General features: G+C 50.0%; 1 protein-coding gene across 3 annotated transcripts; it reads left to right on the plus strand.

The window, feature by feature from the left end:
• The first annotated feature begins 7,866 nt into the window (after positions 1-7,866).
• Positions 7,867-18,499, plus strand: P2RX5 (purinergic receptor P2X 5). 3 transcript variants are annotated; one of them, XM_036395127.2, is made up of 12 exons: positions 7,867-8,299; positions 10,917-11,067; positions 11,435-11,611; positions 12,451-12,526; positions 12,937-13,033; positions 13,404-13,484; positions 13,955-14,093; positions 14,682-14,818; positions 15,082-15,175; positions 15,674-15,739; positions 16,083-16,165; positions 16,529-18,499. In XM_036395127.2, the coding sequence occupies exons 1-12, from the start codon at positions 8,163-8,165 to the stop codon at positions 16,602-16,604; spliced, it is 1,314 nt and encodes a 437-aa protein (XP_036251020.1). In that variant the 5' UTR covers positions 7,867-8,162; the 3' UTR covers positions 16,605-18,499. The 3 variants fall into 3 exon arrangements, with proteins under 3 accessions (XP_036251020.1, XP_036251021.1, XP_036251019.1); XM_036395128.2 differs by having other exon boundaries at positions 7,868-8,299; positions 11,435-11,506; XM_036395126.2 differs by lacking the exons at positions 7,867-8,299; positions 10,917-11,067; positions 11,435-11,611 and having other exon boundaries at positions 11,645-12,526.
• Positions 18,500-18,859: the final 360 nt, after the last annotated feature.

The raw sequence follows: 18,859 nt of genomic DNA on the forward strand, positions 1-18,859 counted from the left end.
GGCGGGGCCGGGCGGGCCGGGCCCTCTGAAGGAGCCCGCCCGCCGACCCGTTCGAACGGGTATCGCGAGAGCGCGCGAGAGCGGGGCTAACGGACAGGACACGCCCACGGGACGCGCCCCGGACACGCCTCCCCGCCCGGTGTCACTGCCGGTGCCGCTGCCGGTGTCCCGCCATGTCCCGGTGCCGCTCCCGGTGTCGCTCCCGGTGTCCCGGCGTTCCGCAGCGTTTCCGTGGCGTTTCAGGACCGCCGGGATGAGCGGTGCCGGCGCTGCTCCATCCACACTCTGAGACGCGTGGCAGCGACGGCAGAATTAATTAATTAATTAATTCACCTGTATTGCGCACCGCTGCATGGAACACACCCGTGTACGTGTGTTACACCCGTGTACCATTCAGCGGGGGACACCGGCACGCCTTGCCCGGGAAGGATGTGGGTGCCCCAACCCAAAGCCAGGCTGGATAAAGCCGTGAGCGACCTGGGGTAAGGGGAGGTGTCCCTGCACGTGGCAGCGAGCTTGGGAATGGACGATCTTTAAGGTCCCTTCCCACCCCAGCATTCGATGACTCTGTGTGTAAAAATAGGATTTATTGCAGGTATCCCCACCGCAGGGAGGCTCCAGGGCGCGTTCAGGGTGTGCCCTGCCCTGCAGGACCACAGGTGATGCTGTTCCCTTTTATCCATCTTTTATCCACAGCCGGCTCTCCCAGGGCTCAGCAGGGATGCTGCAGCTCCATGTCGCACCAGCACTCCATCAGGAGCCTGTATCGGGCTCTTTTATTAAAGCAGCATGTTCCTTTATCGTTTTACAGGATATTTACATTTGCTTAGCAAACACATACACTGCCCATTGGGCATGAAAAAGAAACAAAACTCTCAATAGGTAAAAAGCAGCCACATCACCCTGAGCCAGCTAAAGTCCATAAATTTTTATTTTCTCTATTTCTCCACGTTGTCATGGTGACCGCCTTGCTACCCTCCTCGAGAGAGATACGGGGCTTTCCTTATCCTCAAGAAGCCTTCTCTGGCTCACAAGAACAGCACAAAAATGTCTTTCCTGCAGCTCTCCTGCTCCCTCCAGCCGCTGTTTGGCCCTTCAAGCCCTGCAGGTTTCGGTGTCGCTGTCGCAGCTGTCGCTCGGGCTGGGGACAGGGGACGCAGCTTGGTGGCAGCACAGCACTGGGATCCTGCAGCTGAGCGTTGCTGGAAAGCTGCCGGTGGTTTGTTCCTTTCGTTTCTGTTTCCCATTGTTCTTAAAAAGCTTAAAGAGCTGTGCTGCTGATCCCTGAGAAAACAAACAAACAAACAAAAAAAACCCCAAACAAACAACAACAACAACAAAAAAAACACCAAAAAAACCAACCAACCCCCCCCCCCAAATCCCAAAAACCCCAAAAAACAAAGCAAAAAACCCCAAAACAAAACAAAAACCCAAACAAAACAAAAACAAACAAACAAAAAACCCCAAACAAACAAACAAAAAAAAAAAACAGGGGGAAATTATCTCCAGCAGAGAGCTCCACCTGGAAGAGGAGAGCCTGAGGGTCACACAGGCAGCCTGGACCTTCCCTCGGGGCAGCAACAAGTGGGACACCCAGAGGGGTTTGCCGAGCACAGAGAAGCAATCAAAGTCCAAAGTTAAATTCTGCACCTTTTGTTCTGTCTCTGAGTTTAGTGAAATCAGGTTTTGACTGTGGGACAGAAGCAGAGGGAGGATATTTGTCATTGCAGAGCAGAGAATATTCAGGTTGTGTTTGGAACTCTTGTACTGATGCAGTTAAAGCAGAGGCCTCCTGTTCTTTCAGGGATTTTTATCCTGAATTCTCACCTTTCCCCACTGAACACAGGGAAATCTTTAATTCTTTAATCTGAGAGACTGACCCTGGTGATTTATCAGCTGCAGGTTATCAGTAATTGCAATTTGGGGGGTTTGGGGAAAGAAGATGCCTGGCCAGGCCTTGTGTTCTGCCAGCGAAATGATCTCAGGCCTTTGTGGATTCCAAAGAAAGTCAAGGATGGGCACTTGGTAATGTTCCTTTCTCTGTCTCCTATTCTTGTGGTTGTTTTTATTTATTTCTGTCCTGTTTTGTTGACCATAAACCCCACAGATCTAATGTGTGTTTGTAGACAGCAGCAGAATAAACAAAGATTTCTCATTCAGACCTTCAGAAGACAAAAGGGCTCCTGTCTCCTTTGGCCTAACCAATATTGGAAAAAGAACAAACAATCCTTCTCTCCTTTATTTTTCTAGTTTCTTCTCTGAATTAATCTTCTTTTATTACTTGGATGCCTTTTGTTGTCCCTCATGGCTCTCAAGGAGGTCAGCTCTTGCAGTGGGTAATGCTATTTTCCTTTTTAGATGTTTTTTTCTCCTAAATGCATTACAGGGCTCTGTGATTGTAATTTCCGGCGAGTTCCATCGACCATTTAATTCTTTGCCATCACTGCAGCAGATGCCAAACACATTTGCAGTAATTGGATGGCACTTAAGGGATTAGCCAAGAGTGCCAAGACTCACCTCATCCAAACCACAGCTGCCTTTTTGTGAGGTTTCCATGGGAGCCTGGCCATGGCTGCTGCTGCTAAATTTATTTGCAATCTACATTTTGCATAAAGTGCCCTGTGCAGGAGCCTGCCTGACTTCGTGGCACGGTTGTGGCATCTCCCTGAGGGACAGAAAATTGGCAAATTTTCAGAAAATTGGCAAACTCTGGCCTCCTTTAGGGTGAGGAGCCACCTGTCCCCAGGCAGGTGAAGGAGCTGGCAGCACTTTGGGGCCAGGTGTGGTGGGAGAGCAGCTGCTGCAGATGTCCCAGAGCAGCCTTGGAGCTGCCAGCACGGTTCATGACCTCTCCTTCTGCCTCATGCGAAGGTGGCAGAGGGTTTGCAGAGCCACAATTTCCTGCTTTCATCTCTGTGGGCCCCCTCACTTATCCAGCTTTGCATTTCTTCGCAGTTTGTGCCTCCCACGGGAGGACAGGATGCGTTTGTGATGCTCCTTCAGTCGGGGGTGACACCAGCTGCTGATGGCTTGGTCACACAGCAGGAGCAGCCCCAAAGCTTGGGTTTCCCTGGGTGTGCTCAGGAGCTGCCAGGTTTGTGGGCAGAGCTGGGGAATGCAGTGACCTGGGTGTCTGCAGGAGAAAGGGAGCTCAGCTCAGCAGCAGAAAGCCATCAGTCCTCCTTCATTATAAAGCACAGGGCACTGGCGTTGATGCCTCAGGATTTATATTTTATATTTTATATTTTATATTTTATATTTTATATTTTATATTTTATATTTTATATTTTTCAGATTCTGTGCTGCTTTAGTGTGTAGTTCTGGGTTCATATTAGGGGGTGCTCTAGCTGGGGACCAAGGACAAATGATCCAAATCTGAAGCCCAAGAGCACAAACAACGTGGGCAAAGAGAGAAAAACAAGCAGGATGGGACTGCATAACCTAAAGCTGGAATTGGATAATCAACTGCAATATGCAAATGGAGCAGAACTTAAAAATGAGAGACCCCGTGACCTTGTGTCCATTTTGTGCCCATTTTGGTTCATCTTGGGTTCATTTTGTGCCCATTCTGGTTCATCTTGGGTACAGCCCTGGCTGGGCTCTTGTGCTGCCCAAGGTGCATCCATTGAGGAGATCCTTTCAATAAATTTCTATTTTATTCCTTAGCTCTGTCCAGCCTCTGTTCTAGGCCAGCCTTCACAAGTCATCAGGGTAAGGGCATCAGAGAGGAGCCATGCAGAGCTTTGCTGGGCTCCAGGGCCTGCTGGGGCAGCTTTGCTTGCAGGGTAATTGAATTGTGGCTCTGAAGAGACATTTCCTGAGCTCATTCCAGCAGGCTGAAGAGCTGAGTGAGGCTGCAGTGCCACGGACAGATTGCTTTGGCTCCCCCAGCCCCAGCCTGGCTAAGCTGGAGCCAGTTGGTCTGTGCAGCACAGCTGGGACACATCAGCCTCCTGCTGGGCTGGGACCACCTGGTTACAGCAGCAGGGTCAGGCCCAGAGCACACCTGAGGGGAGCCCAGGGGCCAGGCTGACACTTTTTCCTCTGGGGCTCAGGTCTGAGCAGCTCCTGTGTTTTCCTGTGGCTGCAAGGAGTTCCCAGCTGGGAAACCAGGGTGGGGACACATCCCAGACTCCCAAGCTGTGTCTGTGAGGAAGGTGAAGGAAGGGGATGAAGGGTTCTGCTCAGGGCTTGCAGCAAGGTAAGAGCTGGCAGAGGTATCAAGCCAGCGCTAATTTCATGTCTTTGTGTTACCAAAGAAGTAAATGCTGTTCTGTTGGGTGTATTCAAGAGCAGGGTTTCACCTTTAAATCAGTGGTTAATGTGAATACACTTTTATTAAACCCCTTCAGCTTTCAGGGTTTGATTCAACACTCTTTTATTTCCCAGTGATGCTTTTATTGTCCGACCTTAGGAGGTGAATTCACTGCAACACAGCACAGCTCTCCTTGCACTCAGTCTCTCAGCAGTGTTTTATGTGCACTTTTATTAATTTCTCTTACCTGATTCAGTGCCAGCTCCCTCACAGAGCAGGGCATGATGGCTTGGTTTCATTAGGTGTGCACTATTTTTCCTTCTCCTCTGATGCTCTTCCTCAAGCACTTTTTCTCCTTGGGTTGGGGGAGAGCAGTGGGTAAGTGTTCTAGCTAATAGTAACAACATTCCTGCACCCTGCATGGGACATTCAGCACTTGGGGAGGAACATGGAACACATTCAAAGGCTGAAAATGGCTCTCCTGGAAATGGAGAATCTGTTCTGCAATGTCAGCACTCTCCCTTTTCCCTTCTCTTCCTACAGACAGCTCTGTGGACTGGGGCAGAAACTCCCCCTACAATTCCATTTCCATTAGGGCCGGGTGTGCAGCTGTGTTGCTCAGGGGGTTAAAGAGTGGCTGATTGACCCAGCCAAGGATTACAAGAGAAGATGAACAGAGCATTTTTCTCCATGGGCTCCATGCATTTAATTTCTTTGTTCTTGCCTCCAAACCCCTCACCTTCAGAGAGCAGCTCCTGCCTGTTATTGCTGCTTTCTGTGGCCACGAACTGAGGTTTGAAGCAACTTCCTCTCACAGCTTGGACTCTCCACCTTGTTTTTCTGCAGATATTTGCTTACAAGAGTGACAAGAACTAAATGACTAATGTAGAGAGCTGACCTCTGCCTGTTCTCTGATCATTTCCTTGCCGAATCCCCTCTTTCCTTCCTCCCTGTCTCTGCTATTTCAGGCTCTGCTCTGGCTCCTGTTTCCGACAGAAGATGGATCTGCACCACTCAAACGTTTGCTGCAGGAGCTTTTCAGTGCTGGAGAAGCATCTCAGCACTTCTGAGTCAGGGTGGGGATCAGTGGGTGCCTGGAGGGAGCGTTTGGCACTGGGAGTTACCAGGATGAGTGCCCAAAAGCAGAATAAGTGCCCAGAAACCCAAAATCAGCCCTGGTGAATCACAATGTCCTGGCCAGGGCTGTCTGCCACTGCCTGCAAAGCACAGGCTCTGTTTGGGTGTAATTTCAAGATATTATTGGGCCGATCTTGAAATCTTTCCAGCGTCAGATGTGACCTTGCAGCGTTTCAAATGTCCCTGGGTCAGGGCAGAGGTTGAAAGTCTGATTTTCACAGTCCCTGCAGTTGGCATTAGAGGCTGAGATCAGCTCTGGGGCAGCTGAGCAGTGACAGGTGGAGGAGGAGGAGATGAGGAGCAGCCTGGGCAGGCAGGGATGTGCATCCTGTGAGTATTTGTGAGTTATGAGGAGGCAATCACTGTCAGCAGTGTGAGGAATTAAATACAGGTGAGACATGGCAGGAATTGAAGGGGGGAAAAAAAAAAGAGAAAGAAGAAGTTTCAGTTGTGGAGGAGAAATCCTCCCTGGGAGAATTCCCAGGCTGAGCAAACAGCCCTCGTGGGAATGGAGGTTTTTGGGTTTTTTGGGGTTTTTTTGGTTTTTTTTTTTTTTCATGGGAAATTCAAGATGTGGAACTCAAAAAGGGAAATACCTTGCATAGAAGATTCAGCCTCTGTCCCTTGAGAAGAACTGAGAGATTCTACGTTATTTGCACATTTAACTGGTGACAATTAGACTTCTTTGGGTTATTTAGTCCCTTGCTATGAACAAAACTGCTTTTATTTGAACATCCACAAATTCTTTGACAAACCCAGCAGTAGACTTGATTTCCAGGCAAGGGAAAAAAAAACCCAAACCCAAGGCTGTGAAAACCAGGTGATAAAAACAACCCCCAAGAGTGTGCCACAAAGTCCCAGCTAAATTGTTTTTGCAGCTCAGTGCAAGTTAAACTTCTGCAGCAACAGCATTGTCAGCAAAAATGGAGCTTGTGCTGAGCAGTGTTCCGGGGCACATTTGGTATAAATGGGAACCTTTTATTCCAAAACAGCTATTCTACCTGTGCCTCTGCTGATGCCTCCAAAACCACAAGAAAATGTCAGTTTTGCATTCTAATTTTATTTTTATCTCAGTGATCAGATGTGGTTTACACCTTCAGGCCTCGCCTAGAGCAGAACATTTCTCACTCTAGGGATTTTTTTTTTAACCTGTCTCAGATTAATTGACCTGGAAAATAACTACAAAGGCTCAGGGCAGCCACCAGGTTTCAAGGAGGCCACAGGCAGGTTTGTGTTCTAGTTTGCAGAGGACAGAGAGAGAGAAGAGAAAGGCTTCTTTCCCTTTGCAGAGGAAAAGGGGAGAAAAGTTTCTTTCCCTCTGCAGGGAGAGGTTTCTGGAGAAAGGTTTCTTTCCCTTTGCATGGAGGAAGTTTCTGGAGAAAGGTTTCTTTCCCTTTGCAGAGGAACTCCAGGGATGGCTCTGGGATGAGGGATGAAATGAGTTCTTCGTTCCTTATGATGCTGGTTGTGATTCTCTTGTGATTTGGAGCAACTTCATTAAAAACCAGAACCATCTGCTTAAATTTGATATGGAATTTAAGGAGGATGAAGGATAACAATTTCATAAAGCCTGAGATCTTCTTAAGAATGATTTTCCCAAGGAAGGGATTTGTGCAGTTTCTTCATTTTTCTGCCTAATAGAAATAAAAGGAGATACAGGAGCACAGTAATTGTTATTGGCAAACAGAGGTCAATTACAGGAAATTCTATTTCTTGAAATTAGTTTAGCAGTGACTGGCTCCCTGTGTAATTCATTCTGCAGAGAGCTGAGCAGCAGAGGCAGCTGCTGTGTCACTGCCCCCGGCCTGGTGCTGCTCCTCATGGCCCAGGGTGGAACTGGGGCAGCTCAGAAGCCTCATGGAACTGAGATCTGGAGTTTTTCCTGCATGGAGGGACATCTGGGTGAGACAGGCTTGGCTGGGAGCCTCTTGCCCTCATTTTTTTCCTGAAACCAACCCAGGCTGCTCGCCCTCTGTGCTTGTTTCCTCATGTCCAGTTCTTGGAAAGCATTGATTTATCCTTAGGCACGTGCAGAATTTATTCATGAGTTATTCAGTTTGGGTTTTGGTGGGAAGGAGTGGGAACCAGGCAGGTTCTCTAGGACTCTGGCTCTCATTGCTCATGCAAACCGTTCCAGAAATCAAAAATTTATCCCAATGTGTTGTCATGCTGTAAAGGCTGGAGAAAGGCTTCAATCACTGAGAAATGGTGAGAGGCTGTCCCCGTGTCCCCTGGATGCTGCAGCTGAGCTCTGGTGGCAGTGACAGGACCCCGGGAAGGGCTGCAGCTGGGTCAGGGCGGACATCAGGAAAGTGCTGAGCCCCCTCTGCTCTGCCAGGCTCCCAGGGAATGGGCACGGCCTGACAGAGCTCCAGGAGCGTTTGGAAACACTGGGTGGGATTTTTGGGGTGCCAGTGCAGGGCTGAGGGTTGGACTGGGTGGTTCCTGTGGGTCCCTTCCAGCCCAGCCCACTCTGTGCCTGTGGGAGCACTGTGACACAGGCTTTGCGCTGCAACGTATTCAATTCCAAACATTTCCTGCGGGGCAGAGAATGCAACCTGGAGGGGGACAGGGGCTGTCCCCAGGGATGAATCAGCTGGAAAGCAGCTCAGGAAGGAGGTGACAGTGCAGCTGCTGGCTCCTGACCGAGCTGCTGCCGAAGGAGGAGGAGGAGGAGGAGGAGAGCAGGGCTGCTGTCTCAGGTTTCCATGCACTGCACGTGTGGGTGGTGCGAGCTGTGCCTGCTCCAGCCACCGAGCGAGCTGGGAGCATGGGGCAGGTGGCTTGGAAGGCTTTATTTCTGTCTCTTTTCGATTATAAAACGGAGAAATACGTCATTGCCAAGAACAAGAAGGTTGGGGTCCTCTACCGAGTGGTGCAGCTCTCCATCCTGGCTTACCTGGTGGGGTAAGAGTCACACTCTGCTTCATGTTTTGCTGTGATAACGGTGGCTTTTGCTGTGATAAGGACGGGTTTTGCTGTGATAAGGACGGGTTTTGCTGTGATAAAGATAAATTAGGGCACTCTGCACACAGTGACAGCCTGCTGTGCCTCCTGATTTCAATGCAGTTCATCAGACAGGTTTATACAGCTGCATTTTGTAGTGTCTAATAGGTTATGTCTGATTTTTCACCTGCTAGGGATGGCCACATTCAGCTCTACCCTTCAGATTAAGGTTGGGTTAAAAATAGACCCAGTGTCTATGGCTTTGTACTGCATTATTTATGCCTTTATTTCTATATTCTGTGGGAATGGTGCCAAACCCTTCTGTGTGACTCCTCAGGACAAATGAGCATTATCAGCCCTGGTGCTGAGCCTTGGGGCACTCCTGTGTTCTCTGCACAGCACCACGACCTGCTCAGGTGCAGATGGGAGGGAAAAGCAGAAAATGGGGGATGTCTGAGCTGGAGTGGGCTGCAGCAGCCAGGCTGTGGGGGCTGAGGCAGCAGCAGTGTCAGCTGCTTTGCATTCATTTCAGAGCAGGGCATTGGCTCAGGAACAGCCTGGGAAAGGCCCAGTCTGCAGCACACTGGGCACACTGGTGTGTGACCAGTCCCTGCAGGCTCAGACCTGGAATTATCCAGCCTGTGCTGTTGATTCTTGAGTTTCTGAGGCTTTTTAGGTTGTGACACCTAACTGTCCCCTCACTGTCTGTGCTCCTGGTCCCTTCACCTTTCCCACACCTCGTGTTTCCACTGATTAAATATAGCAGAGTCATTTTTAGGTGCTGGGTGTATTTATAGAAAGCTGTGCAGTCCCAGTGAGCACAGCAGCTCCTCAGCACTCTGGCATGGTCTGGCTGGAGGAGGAATCCTGTGCAGAGCATTGCTGAGGGCTGAGGGAGATACAGCATGGACAGGGCAGGGTTCTTTTCCTCCTCTGGTATCTGTGGCCTCCTGCAAACCCCTGGCATTGTCACAGTGACCCCTCTGTGCTTAGGGCTTGCAGGAACACGTCCCTGTTCACAGGCTGGCTTTGGGTGGGGATCATCAAACCCTTCTGGACTATTTCTGGGATGCAGCTGCCATTGATTCACTGCAGAAAATGCAAGGATCTGCTTTTGAGCCTTCCTGGGAGAGGAAATCAGTGCTCTTGGGAAAAGGGGAGAGTAGGAAACTTCCCAGGGTGGGTGTAAAAAACAAGGTTCACTCTCCTGTAGAAATGTAAAAGTTTAATAAGGGACATCAGGAGACAAAGCTAATAAAGCAATTGGTTTAACGGTCAGGTGCCTCTTGGCATTCCACCAAGAGCACCCTGGCCATTCCAGAAACAACCTTTATGTGCCATTCCTATGGCATCAGCCTGTTGCATGTTAATAAACATTTAGGCATATTAAGACTTCCCCCCAAACCAGTTAACATGTTCCAGGAATTGTTTGGCAGGGCTCATCCTCAGGGCTGCCTTTTCAGAGCATCTGTATTCCTTGGTTGTGGTTTTATCATTCTTATCATCACCTCCAGTTTGGGCTTTGGTCCATATTTTCTGTCGATGGTAAGTGCTGACAGTTGCCATATCAATAGCAGGGATCTTCTTGTGTTCACTGAATGTTATCCCAACCAGGCAGGCAGTTTAACACAAAAATACTTCTATCAGCTATTTGACTAACAGAAATATAAACTATATCTTTATAGCAAAGTTACTTTGACATTATACATTTAGCATCCATTTCAATATTTGTGAAAAGCCAATATTATAATATGTATTTATGACAGTGGGGAGTGTTCATGTGTAGGTTTGTCCCACGTGGCAGGTGAAGGGCTGGGTGCCACCAGTGCTGCTCAGCCCCTGTGGGCAGGAGAGCCCTGAAAAGAGGAGCTGTGCCACAGATTCAGCCCCTCTCCCTCTCCCAACGTGCCCCAGCACCCTCAGCTTCTTCAAGGGTGATTTATTGTCCTGACAGGTGATTTTAGCAGTATTGTGGGGGAGCTGGAAGTGTTTCATTTGAGCCAGAGGTTTTCACCCAGGGAAATGGAACTCCCGCTGCTTCCAGTGGAGAGGAGGAAGCAAAGCCTTTCCCTGGATGGCTTAGCAAGGCAGCAGCTCTCCCAGGGCTGTTCCCATCACCCTGGCTGACAAAGGAGCTGGATCCAGCTGGGATCATCCCCTGCAGGTTCCTGCCAGGCATCCCCAGCTCAGCTGCAGGGGTTCCCTGTCCCAGCCTGGTGTGTTGCTGGCTGGCAGCTCAGGGTCTGTGTGCTGAAGTGAGAGTTCTGCACTTGTGAACCTGCAAAAGCCTCTCTTGTTTTTCATCTCGAGAAAGGCACAGTCCTGCTCTTCTTTTTCCTTTCTGAGGTTGCTGAGTGTAGCACAGATGGAGGCTTTGGTTTCTTACCTCATGACCTGTTGTTACACATTCCTCCACTGTTGGCAAGCACAGCTCGTGTCCAGGAGTTTATCCTTTATTAGCAGAAGCAGGGGGAGCAGAGGGTTTGGTGTCATTGGCATGTTTTGATTTGACCTCAGGTGTGAATTTCTCTGTCTGACTCATTCCCTGACTGCCCCTAACGCTGCTGTGTTCACACAGGTGGGTGTTTGTGGTCAAGAAAGGCTACCAGGACACAGACACGTCCCTCCAGAGCTCTGTCATCACCAAGCTGAAAGGGGTGGCCTTCACCAACACCTCGGAGCTGGGGGAGAGGATTTGGGATGTTGCAGACTATGTCATCCCTCCCCAGGTTGGCATCACCCCCTGTGGGTGCTGAAGGGATCTATCCCGGTCTCCCCTGTGAATTGGCAGGAGCTGGGATACAAGAAAGTGATGCTGGAAGGGGTTTTCTGCTGTGAGTTTTTTATTGGAGATGCTGGGGGTGCTCTGCCTCCCCCCAGGACCGTGGGCTGGCTCTCATGGTTGTGTGTGCACCCACAGTGTGAGGGAATTCATCCAAACAAATATCCACACAAAGGGTGGTGTTGTATCTCATGTATCTCAGCCTGAGAAGCCGTGGGGAGAGGGGGTTCCTCTCTTCTGAAGAGAGCTTCATGCTCCTTATTTACAAGTACTTTTAGAGTAAACCAAGTTATCTGACTCTTTGTTTATTGCAGGGTGAAAGTGTCTTCTTTGTCATGACAAATCTGATTGTGACCCCAAACCAGAGACAAGCCACGTGTGCTGAGGTAGGAAGAACCGAGCCCCTTGACCCCCAGACCCCTGAAAAACCAGGGAAAAGAACTGACAGAGGACACTTCTGGAGCCACAAAGAGAGGAAGGATGAAAGACAAGTATTTTTTCCTATAGTGTAAAAGCTAATTTGGGAAATTACTGTAAACCTGGAAGGCTCAGCTGTTTTAACTTCCAGAGGCATTGATCACACAGAGACTCCCTGACTTCAGGTGGTGTTGAATTTCTGCCCAGCTGGAAATGAGACCAGGCAGTGATTGCTCAGGGTTAGAAAAGGCCCTGGGAAAACAAATTTGATGTGACTCAGGGTAGTTATGGGGAGAAGAGACTTTTTAAGAGCCCCATCCTGGAAAGTGCTGAACATTCAGGTTTTCATTACTTCCCAGACATGGGGTGGCTGCTCAGCACCTTCCAGAACATTCCCTGAAGGCCAAAGGCGTGAGGTGCTTGTGGAATATCCTCTGAGGGGATGTTTAGAGTGGGCTGGAGCCCGGGGAGGAGGTGTGTGGCTGTGCATGGAGAGCTGTGCATGGAGCAGATGGATTTTTGTCCATGGAGCAGAAGGATTTTCCATGTCACATCAGGAGCACAGCTGGCTTGGTCAGGGCACTGCTGTCCTCTGGTGGCCAGGACAGGGGCACTTTTGAGCCAGAGAACTTTGTGGCTTAGATCCAAGGTAGGGTTATCTCACAGCAAAGAGGCCTCCTGCCTGGTTTTGGTGAGTACTAATGTTGGTTTTTCCAGTCTGCCCCTCTCCAGACTGAGCAGAACCCAGAATCGGGTGTGGCTGAATGCTGGTGCTCCTGGTGGTGGGATATGTGTACATGACCCCCAGTTCCCACTTCAGCTGTGTGGTTTTAGTGCTCACACAGAGCCCACCCCACTTTCTGTGTCTCTGGTGTCCTGTCACACTGTCACCTGTGTCCTTTCCCCTCTGCAGAGTGCCAGCATTCCCGATGCCCTGTGTGACAAGGACACAGACTGCCTGGAAGGGGAAGCAGTGGTGGCTGGCAATGGTAAGGGACATGTCCCTGTCTGAGCTGTGTCTGGTGTCCTTCAGAGCCCTCAGCCTGGGTACAACCCCCAGATCTCTGATTGCAGAGAGCACCAAGGCCTTTCCTTTCCTCCCCCCTTCCTTTCCTCCCCCCTTTCTTCCTCCCCCTTTCCTTTCTTTTCCCCCCTTTCCTTTCCTCCCCCCTTTCCTTTCTCCCCTCTTTTATTGAGATCCCTGCCTTGCTCACAGCTCTGTGGTGGCTGGGCCAGGGAACCCCAGGCTGCTCAGAGGCACAACAAGAGGGTGTTTGTTCCAGCTGAGAGGCCCTTTCACAGCAGGGAGGAGAGGGAAAATCCTCTATTCTCACATGCCCTGTAGGCAAGGAGAGGTGGTGCCTGCTGCTGTGACCTTTTCTGTGCTGTCTGCTCACAGGGGTTAAGACTGGCCGTTGTTTGAAAGACAGGGGCAGCACCAGAGGGACTTGTGAGATACTGGCCTGGTGCCCAGTGGAGAAAAGATCCAAGCCCAAGTACGTGTCTGCTTTCCAAGCTTGAGTTGCTTGGCTTGTGTGTCACCCAGGGCAGATCCCGTGTCCCCTCTGCTTGGGTGCTTGCTGGAATGTTGGCTGCTCAGTCAGGGCTGTTCAGGGGCTCTGCAAGGCTCCCCCTGGCAGGACTGGCCCTCTGCTCCCCCTGCTTCTCTCCCTGGCTGCTCCCAGCCCTGGCGGTGTCCCCTGGACCTGCATGCTCCTCACCAACCCCTTGCTGGCACTGTGGGGGAAGTGGCACAGCTGGCCTGGTGCCATCCAACCTACTGGATAAAGCTGCTTCTAAAATGGCAGTTCAAGATTTCACATGTGGGCAGGGGACAAAGACAGAGAACAAACCCTTCTCTTGCAGGAAACCACTTCTGGGCAGTGCAGAAAACTTCACTGTTTACATCAAGAACTCCATTCGCTTCCCCAAGTTTAAGTTCTCCAAGTAAGTGCCAGAGCTTCCTGAGCTTCTCCTGCTCAATAGATATTCCCCCTCCTCCAGAAAAATAAAGTGCCTGGACAAGGCTGGCAAAAAAAGCAAATTTAAAAAATATTTGTTTGCCTTTGCTGCTGCCATGTGAACAAACTGAAGCAGTGTAGAAATGGGCATGTTCTGGCTCTTGTCCTGGGGCTCAGATAAGCATTTCCAGAATCCTATTGTTTTCCCTTGAGAAAAATAGATCACCCTGGAGCAGTCTGGCAATCTGTTCTGTGTGAGTCCTTTCTTGAGCCCAGATTCATCTGGCCAGGAGATCATTTTTGGGGGCACAGACTGCTTTCCCAGGCCAGCAGCAGAGACACCCTCAGGGTGCACAGAGGCTGTTGGAGAAGCCTCTTGTCTCTGCAGTCCAGCTGCAGGATCTGAAGGCAAGGAAAGAGGGAGCCAAGGTGGATTTCCCTGTTTCCTACGTGCAGGATGAATGTGCTGGCCACTGACAACGAGTCCTACCTGAAGAGCTGTCGGTACAGCCAGGAGCATCCCTACTGCCCCATCTTCGTGCTGGGCAACATCGTCCGCTGGGCTGGGGGCGACTTCCAGGACATGGCCTCGCAGGTAGGAGTGGCCCGGGGCTCGTGGGTGCTCCCAGCTGGATCACTGGGAGCCTGTGAGGAGTCACTGCCCTGCGACTGCTCTGCACTGCCCTGCACTGCACTGCCCTGCACTGCACTGCAGAGGTGCCAGTGCTTAAAGTCAAGCTGGTCCCATTTATCCTGTCCCCAGGGAATGGGAGTTCTCTCAAAACAGCTGGTTGTGTCACTTATCTTCTATTCAGGGCTGCCCAAACTGCTGCTCTGCCAGCAGGGATTTTTTGTTTAATTTCAACATTAGTACAGCGTTGGTTTAAACCCAGTACTCTGAAAATCCACCCCTGCATAAAAGATCATCTTCCTCACTGAAGCGTGGGATGAAATCAATGTCCCAGGATGAGAAACCTCAGGGAGAAGTGGGGTTGTAGAGTAATAATGGCATTAATGTCACACACCTGAACTCAGCCCAGGCAGGAGTGTGTGCCCCCTTGTCTGTGACCAGAAGTGCAGCTGCTTCTTGCCCCTGGGGAAAACCTGCCCAAGGGTCTGACAAATTTGAAGACACTTTAACTGAACTAAGCTTAAACAACTCACCCTGTCTCTCTCTTTTAAGGGTGGTGTGATAGGAATTCAGATTGAATGGAACTGTGATCTTGATAAAGCCCCTTCTGAATGTAATCCTCACTATTCTTTTAGCCGGCTGGATAACAAGTCTGCAGAAACCTCCATCTCTTCTGGGTACAACTTCAGGTGGGTACAGAGGAGGGCACAATGCAGAACCACAGCTGGGCTGGGCTGCCTGGGCTTGCAGGTGCTGGAGGTTGGCAGTGGAGTGGCACCAGCCTGTGCCAGGCACTGCTGCAGCCAAGCACAGAGCGCTGCAGAGGAGGGAGGGAGGTAGGGAGTGCTCCTGGCAGGCTAAAGCTGGCTTTGATAAGGGGACAGATCTCTTTGAAGGGATGAGAGACTTCAGAGGGGCAGGTGGAATTAAATCCAGAATTGTTGTATTCCAGGTTTGCCAAGTATTTCCGGGATGCTGAGGGGGTCGACTACCGGACGCTCATTAAAGCCTACGGAATCCGCTTCGATGTGATGGTGAACGGCAAGGTGAGGGCCAGGCCAGGATGTGCCAGAGCCTGCAGAGGAAGGAAGTGGGGGGAGGCAGCTCTGAGGTGAGGACAGCTTCTCTGGCTTGTTGTAGGAAAGGGCTCTTCCCATCCATCCATGTGGAGCTAATCCCCATGTAAGAGAGATCACCTGCAATGCAGCTGAGCCTGCACCTCCTCTACTTAAAACCAGGCTTATGTAAAGCCCAACAGAAATAAATGTGCCCCAGAGACTTGTTTTCCATGTGCAAGCACTGCAGAGAGAAAAGAAGCCTAATCTAGGCATGATGCAAGCTCAGAAATGCAGCCAGGGACAGTCAGACCTAAGACACACAGACCTTCAGCCTCCAAGATTGCTCAGTGCAAATCCCCTGTGGTTGTGCCTGCGAACAAAACACACCCAGGGGCAGCAGCAGCTTCCCCAGGGCAGTACCACACCCTTGGGTTTGTTTTGTGGGTTGTTCTCTCAGTGGTGACTTCATGACCTTTGTTCTTCCAGGCAGGGAAATTTAACATCATTCCCACCATCATCAATATCAGCTCGGGGCTGGCACTCATGGGAGCTGTAAGTGAATGTTTTGTGTTAAAGTAACCCCAGGGGACCCAGACCCAAAATGGGATGAGAATGGGATGGGGGGCTTAAACCTTCTCCAGCAGAATCTTTACTGCTCAGACTACTCAGCCAGGTGTGTGTCTGTATCCTGTCTTAAAAGCATTTGTTAATAAACCTGCTAGTCTAAACATCCACACAGGCTGTATATTGTACATACATACCCTGGAAAATGCATGGAGAATGAAGGCAAACACAGTTTGTACAAGTTATCCTTTCATTAATGTTCATTTCTAATGAAATCAGAATACTTCCTTTTCTGTTTCAAAGGTAAAACACAAGTTTTATCCCTTTGCAGGGAGCTTTCTTTTGTGACCTGGTGCTGCTGTATCTGATCAAGAAGAGTAACTTTTATCGAGGCAAAAAGTATGAGGAAGTCAAGTAAGTGGGCCTGGCTTTGTGTTAAAAAATCATGGCTTTTTGTTAAGTGATAGATACAGGAGCACAGTTCCAGGGAAATATATTCTTCCAAATTATTTTGGCCAAGTTATTGGCTTCCTCTGTACTTCCTTGCTGCAGTGAGCTGGGGAGCACAGGCAGCTGCTGTGTCATGGTTGGACTGGCAATGGCCTTGTGCTGTTGGTCCCTAATGACCGAGGGTGGAATTGGGGCAGCTCCAAGAGCCTCGTGAAACTGAGATGTGGAGGGGCCTTTGGGTAAGGTGAGACAGGCCTGGCTGGGAAGATTTTTGCCTCCTGAAACAATCCCAGGCTGCTCATCCTGTCCCTGTGCCTGTTTCCCCAGGTCCAACTCCAGGAAGTCCTTGTCCAGCCCTACGCTGAACGGGAATCAGAGCCCGGAGCAGCTCGATGGGCTCTAGGCACAGCAGAGGCTCTGCCAGCTCCAGGAAACCCACACAGGTGTGGCACCACACCAGCACTGGGAGGTGGACATACCCCAGATCAGGCCTGCTATGATCAGGATTCCCAGAGGAAAAAACCTTCTCTAAAGACTGCCTTTCTTCCCTGAGATTTCTCTGGGATCCTGAGCTTGCAACATGTGTCGTCACTATGGATTTATAAAAGGATTTTTATAAAAGGACAAAGAAGGCACCAAATGAATGTTTTTATATCCACTGATAAATATATCTGTACTTATACCAATAGCCAGCACTGTCCTGTGGCTGTGCTTTGCTTCCATGTGGAGAAAAGCTGTGATGGGAGCACTTTGGGAAGGGCTGAAGCTGAAACCCAACCTGTTTCCTGCTCTGCTGCAGTGGCAGCCACGGCCTCCAGCTCCTGCCTGGGTGATGATGTGACATCAGGTGTGAAGCAGCAGGACTGCTCTGCTCAGGAAATGCAGGGAAATGTGGCACTGGAGCAGCTGCTGGGGCTGGGGAAGGGGCTGTGATCCTGCAGGGCCTGAGGCAGGGGGGACAGTCACTCTTGTGGGGGTGAATGCACTGAGCAGCAACGTGGAGCACCTGCACAGCTTCTGCCTCCTGCCTCCAGTGCCTGCTGTCATTTGCTGGGGACTGTCCTCGCTGCACCGCTGCCCGATTTCTCACGCTGGGCAGGTCTGGATGGGCACTCAGTGCCTCTGTTTCTCACAGCACCCCGGGCTGTGCTGCAGACTGAGAGGGGCAGCTCTGCCAGGGCCACGGGCTGGGCCAGCCTCCTCCAAATACAGCAACAGCAGGGAAAGTTAGGACATAGCTGCCTGCTACTTCAACACCAGGGACCTCCAGGAAACACAAGTGCTTGTCTCTCAGCAGAATCAGTCTCCCTGCAGCCCATTTTGTCCATTTATCTCATGTGAGGATGTAACCAATCTCAGAAAAGGCTTAAGGAATATCAGAATATCCTTGTGTTCTGTATATGCTGCCCCATCACCACTGACTGGGAGCTGTCCTGATGAAGATTAAATGTTTCTGTGCATGCTTTGAATACCAAAAGTTAAATGGCTCCTGCTGGAGCATCTGAGGGTGGCATCAGGGAGCTGCTGCCATCGAGTGTCTGCACAAATGGCACCAGCAGCTGCACCCACTCTGCTTCAGCTTCTTTAAGGTACAGGTACTCTGAGGTACAGGTTCATCCTGAATTAAAATTCACCTCTGTTAGCATTGGCAAACTCTGAACCCAGTCACTGACAGCAAACCCCACCCAGTCCAGTTCCCCCCCCTCTGCTTCTGTGTAGTGAGCCAAAAAAGGGGCTAGAAAATAGAATTAAACACTGGAGTTCATTTAGGATAAGCTGTGTACCTTTGGTGCTCTGATCTCATCCAAAACCTTCTCTCTGTCAGGAGAGTCAGGAGTCTCTCCTCAAGGCAAACACAAGTCACTCCACTCTGGTGCAGTGGAGAACTGCACAAGAGCTCCCATCAGGCTTTTGACTGTCAGGATTTAATTGGAGTTGAGTAATTTCTAGATGGTGAAACACAGAGTGAAGCCCCTGTGTGACATCAGGGCCTGGCACAACTGCTGGCAAGCAAGCAGCTCCTCCTGACATGCAAAGCTGACTGTACTCTGCTGAAACCATTGTTTTAACTTGCCAAAACATCCTCCTGTGAGAGGACCAAAGCTATTTCCTGAATCTGAGTCTCCAGGCCTCCCAGATCCCCTAGAATGTTTCCTTTCTTTAGACTGTGTAACACAACTCCTACAACCCCTGCTGTTAATAAAACATAACCAGATTCCTTCTCAGAGCTCCTTTCTTGACTTTGACTCTTTTTTTTCTCCTTGTGTTTCATGTTCAGCAATAAAATGTGTCACTTTAGGCCAGTGCTCCCTGGGAGTGTTCTGTAAGTGTTTTTTCAGGTCAAACCACCTGGTGTGGTGATAGTGATGTGAGCAAATCAATGAATCACTTATTTTTGCAGGAACAGGGCTACAGGAAAGGCACTACCTGGATGGTAGGTGATGATTTATGCCCTTTTGTGGCTTTTCCGGAGACCAGTGACAATCACCTGTGCCAGTGCCATTTACTGATGGCAATAAGGGAAGAGAACATTTGCATGTATGTTTCTGTACCAAACCTTTACATCCACTTAATTATTTTCTTGTGTCAGTGGAATTATTTTAAAATAATTTGGTTATTTCAGAGTGCTGTGTTACTACTCCAATATTTGTGTGTAGG

Source organism: Molothrus ater, chromosome 21 (genome assembly GCF_012460135.2).
Source record: "Molothrus ater isolate BHLD 08-10-18 breed brown headed cowbird chromosome 21, BPBGC_Mater_1.1, whole genome shotgun sequence".
NCBI classification, from domain to species: domain Eukaryota; kingdom Metazoa; phylum Chordata; class Aves; order Passeriformes; family Icteridae; genus Molothrus; species Molothrus ater.